This window comes from Anoplopoma fimbria, chromosome 13 (genome assembly GCF_027596085.1).
Source record: "Anoplopoma fimbria isolate UVic2021 breed Golden Eagle Sablefish chromosome 13, Afim_UVic_2022, whole genome shotgun sequence".
NCBI classification, from domain to species: Eukaryota; Metazoa; Chordata; class Actinopteri; order Perciformes; family Anoplopomatidae; genus Anoplopoma; species Anoplopoma fimbria.
Genome location: NC_072461.1, coordinates 29528909 through 29533912, shown reverse-complemented (window position 1 = coordinate 29533912; position 5004 = coordinate 29528909). Strand labels below are relative to the sequence as shown.

Genomic DNA, 5004 nt, shown 5'->3' with positions numbered 1-5004 from the left:
CCAATCACCTGACCTGAATCCAATAGAAAATCTATGGAAAGAACTAAAGATCAGAGTTCATAGAAGAGGCCCACGGAACCTCTCAAGATCTGAAGACTGTTTGTGTGGAAGAATGGGCCAAAATCACACCTGAGCAATGCATGCCACTAGTTTCTCCATACAGGAGGCGTCTTGAAGCTGTCATTACCAACAAAGGCTTCTGTACCAAGTATTAAATACATTTCAGTCAGCGTGTTCAATACTTCTTCCCTGTGTCATTCCATTTTATTACACATAACTTAATTTCTGAACTTATTTGTTTGGTTGTCTTTGTATGTATGGATCACTTGGGTTGTTACCGACATCTGGTGAACATTTCATGTCAATAGAACCTTTAGAAATATATTTACTGTGTGTATATATATATATATTTTATTTCACAGATAACATTAAAGCCATTGAGTGTCTGAAAAGAACAGCTTTAGATATTTTAAACATTAAGTTTTCATTTACAGTAACACTTTATTTATTATCTATATTAAGAATTGACTTTGACATTTTTTACAAACATTCAGATTCATACAAACAACAGAAGTCACATGATCACACGGTGAGTTTCCTGAGCAGTGAAGATGATTGGTTATGGATTCATAACTACTGGGAACATGAAGTCCTTAAAGAAACACACATGTGCATTGTGGGTAGTGGAGTTCATCTGGCAGTGATGGCCTGCAGGCTGCTGGTCCTCTTCATGATGTTTGGGACAAAGTGAAGTCCCGACGCTCTCTCGATGGTTTCTATGGGAACCAGGAAACGCTCCAGAGGAACCTTCTCGTCTATTGGTTCATTTGGTAAAACGTAAGACCGAAGCTCCACCCCCCTGCCATCTACCTGCTCCAGGATCAGCACCTGAGGAGGCACAGGACAGGTGAACCATCAGCTGTCAGCTCATCACCATCGCCTTCATCACATCACAACCGGCCGAAGGCTGCGGCACGAACGGGAGACGAGACGAGTTTAAAGGGAACAAATAATCATATTTATTTAGAGAATACAAAACCTGATAAGAGATGACATCACTCAGTCACTGACATCACAGTGATGTCAGCAAACGTCTGATCAAACTAAACATCACAGCCTTCTGTCAGCCGAGGAGTAGAGACCATCACGTCCAGGTTCTTTCTAGCTGGACCTCCCACCAGGCTCCTGTGATCATGTGATCATGTGATCAGGTGAAATAATCATCAGCAGACAGTTGGACTCACCTTGAAGAAGTGCGTCGGCACGGCGACGTGGTTTCGTCCTAAAACTTGATATCGAACGTAGAGTTTCCCATCAGCCTCGGGTCTGAAAAACACACACACACACACCTGGTGATGTTCTTGAAGCCCCTCCCACACCGCAGACACCACAGAAGAAGAAGGGTTACCTGGTTACCTGGGCAGGTAGAGCGGTCCGGTGCAGACGTAGACGTTGAGGTAATGTTTGGTTAGAGAGCGACACAGTTTCTCCAGATTGTTCCAGGTCTTCTGGTTCAGGTGAGGGTTCTGTATGTGTGACATCATCAGATCAGCTCACCTGCAGTCAGGTAGGGTTGACCACATTACACACACTGTAATGTATGCGTGTGTGTGTTCACCTGTGGTGCCACGTTGCTCAGGTAAAAGGTGTCTTCCATAGCTTTCTGACTCCACTTGTGATTGGCTGCAGCTGCCAGGTGACCTCTGTCGAAGCCACTCCCCCTAAAGTCTGCATTGGTTGCCCTGTGAAAGACGTGCACGCTGGGGGGGGAGAAGGGTTAACTGTACATCGAGAGGGACTCCACTTCCTGTCTGACTCCACTTCCTGTCTCACCTGTCGTCCTCTTTGAAGTCGCAGTACTTCCTGTCTGATGGGCCATTCAGGGAGGCAGGGTCTAGCCTCTCTATTACCCAGGATGCAGTGCGTGTGCGGGGGTCGTAGGAGGTGACGTAGGACTCTCTGGTTCTGATGTTGGCCATTGAGGGAAAGCCGTACTTCATCAGCGCTCCTGACCCACCTGGACTCACCTGGACAACAAACAGGGAAAAACTGTGTGAGGTTCAAAGCTCAATTTTAAAAAGTGGATTTCACATTCTTCACATTCAATACATTCAGTTTGTTCACATTCAATACATTCAGTTTGTTCACATTCAATACATTCAGTTTGTTCACATTCAATACATTCAGTTTGTTCACATTCAATGCATTCTGTTTCATCAAAGCAGACGATCATATTTTCACATATTTATAAACATTATCACAAATAGAGGAGAAACTTCCTGTGCCTGAACACACCGTGACTTCACTTCCTGTTTGTTACTCTGTACTAGTCGTGTGTATAAATACTGTGTATTAACATGTATGTTACTGTGTAGCTTGTATGGAAGTTATATAATTAATATTAATATCGGGACATCTCTTAATCTGCTCTGAAACGTGAAGTCAGAACATTTAAAGAAAAAGAGCTTCTGATGACATCACTTCCTGTTCGTCTTCTTTGGTAGAAAAGTTTCTCTGGTTTAAACTAACAATCACACAAAGCAGCTGTTCTTCATATTTTCTTCATTTGTTCTTCATGTTTTTCATTTGTTCTTCATGTTTTTCATACGTTCTTCATATGTTCTTCATGCATTCTTCATGCGTTCTTCATGTTTTTCATTTGTGTTTCATGTTTTTCATACGTTCTTCATATGTTCTTCATATGTTCTTCATGCATTCTTCATGTTCTTCATTTGTTCTTCATTTGTTCTTCATGTTTTTCATTTGTTCTTCATGTTTTTCATTTGTTCTTCATATGTTCTTCATGCATTCTTCATGCGTTCTTCATTTGTTCTTCATGTTTTTCATTTGTTCTTCATGTTTTTCATTTGTTCTTCATGCATTCTTCATGTTCTTCATTTGTTCTTCATATGTTCTTCATATGTTTTTCATTTGTTCTTCATGCATTCTTCATGTTCTTCATTTGTTCTTCATATGTTCTTCATATGTTTTTCATTTGTTCTTCATGCATTCTTCATGTTTTTCATTTGTTCTTCATATGTTTTTCATTTGTTCTTCATATGTTCTTCATTTGTTCTTCATATGTTCTTCATGCATTCTTCATGTTCTTCATTTGTTCTTCATGTTTTTCATTTGTTCTTCATGTTTTTCATTTGTTCTTCATATGTTCTTCATGCATTCTTCATGCGTTCTTCATTTGTTCTTCATGTTTTTCATTTGTTCTTCATGTTTTTCATTTGTTCTTCATGCATTCTTCATGTTCTTCATTTGTTCTTCATGTTTTTCATTTGTTCTTCATATGTTCTTCATATGTTTTTCATTTGTTCTTCATGCATTCTTCATGTTCTTCATTTGTTCTTCATATGTTCTTCATATGTTTTTCATTTGTTCTTCATGCATTCTTCATGTTCTTCATTTGTTCTTCATATGTTCTTCATATGTTTTTCATTTGTTCTTCATGCATTCTTCATGTTTTTCATTTGTTCTTCATGTTCTTCATGTTTTTCATTTGTTCTTCATATGTTTTTCATTTGTTCTTCATATGTTCTTCATTTGTTCTTCATATGTTCTTCATGCATTCTTCATATGTTCTTCATGTTTTTCATTTGTTCTTCATGTTCTTCATATGTTTTTCATTTGTTCTTCATATGTTCGTTCTTCATGTTTTTCATTTGTTCTTCGTTTTTCATTTGTTCTTCATGTTTTTCATATGTTCTTCATATGTTCGTTCTTCATTTGTTCGTTCTTCATATGTTCGTTCTTCATGTTCTTCATATGTTCGTTCTTCATATGTTCTTAATATGCTCGTTCTTCATGTTCTTCATATGTTCTTCATATGTTCGTTCTTCATTTGTTCGTTCTTCATATGTTCTTCATATGTTCGTTCTTCATATGTTCTTTATATGCTCGTTCTTCATGTTCTTCATATGTTCGTTCTTCATTTGTTCGTTCTTCATATGTTCTTCATATGTTCGTTCTTCATTTGTTCGTTCTTCATATGTTCTTTATATGCTCGTTCTTCATATGTTCTTTATATGCTCGTTCTTCATATGTTCTTTATATGCTCGTTCTTCATATGTTCTTTATATGCTCGTTCTTCATTTGTTCGTTCTTCATATGTTCTTTATATGTTCGTTCTTCATATGTTCTTCACTAGAGCTACTTATGAATGAACCCTGATGTGAGATGTTCCTCCTGTGTGATAGACATAACTCTAACATATCATATAAAGTCTACATCTTCTCACGTCATGACATGATAACCTGTTTTAACTCTTATTCGTTTACTTTATGGATTCTATTTTTAGATGATGTCTTTATTATTAACAACTTCTGATTTTATTAAATGAACACAATCGACAGAATTATTAATTATTGCGGAACAGAAAACTAAAACACTGACACATCAAAGCATTTGTTTTATGTCAGCTGTTTATTGAGATTTAATATTCTTTACACTTTAGATTTCTCTCTCTCTCTCTCTCTCTCTCTCACACACACACACACACACACACACACACACACACACACACACACACCGGCTCACCGTCAGCTCGGAGGCCTGGACTCTCGGTACCGGGAGCACCGGGACGAGGCCCAGCAGACCCGGAGGAGTACCGGGTTCCCGTCCTCCCCCGCGCCGCCTCTGAGGCTCCACAGGCGGCTCACTGAAGCTCCGAGTCCCGCTCCGAGTCCCGCTCCGACCACCAAGGTCGCTGCGCTGCGGAGCCACGGCGCCATGCTGCCGGGGACGCGCTCTGATGACGCGCTCTGGTGACGCGCTCTGATGACGTCTGCGACCGACGTCACCACTGAGCAGAACAGCTTCTGTCTTTAGGAACCCTTTATTGACTGGAACATGCAGGTCTTCATATATACATATATGTACATATGGTGACAGGCTACAAACTGACTTCGTAGTCAAATTCAATATTAACGCAAATAAAAAAAGTTTCTTTATCATTTTATTCTTATAAAAAACAAAAACAAACGAAAAAGGAATAAA

General features: G+C 39.1%; 1 protein-coding gene across 1 annotated transcript; it reads right to left on the bottom strand.

Annotated features, from left to right (window-relative positions):
* Positions 1-293: 293 nt before the first annotated feature.
* endog (endonuclease G) lies at positions 294-4753 on the bottom strand. Its single transcript, XM_054611463.1, is given in 7 exon segments — positions 294-888; positions 1245-1326; positions 1417-1526; positions 1619-1760; positions 1834-2027; positions 4546-4628; positions 4631-4753. Coding segments are annotated over 7 exon segments (918 nt in total). The 5' UTR covers positions 4740-4753; the 3' UTR covers positions 294-690.
* Between the last annotated feature and the right edge of the window lie 251 nt (positions 4754-5004).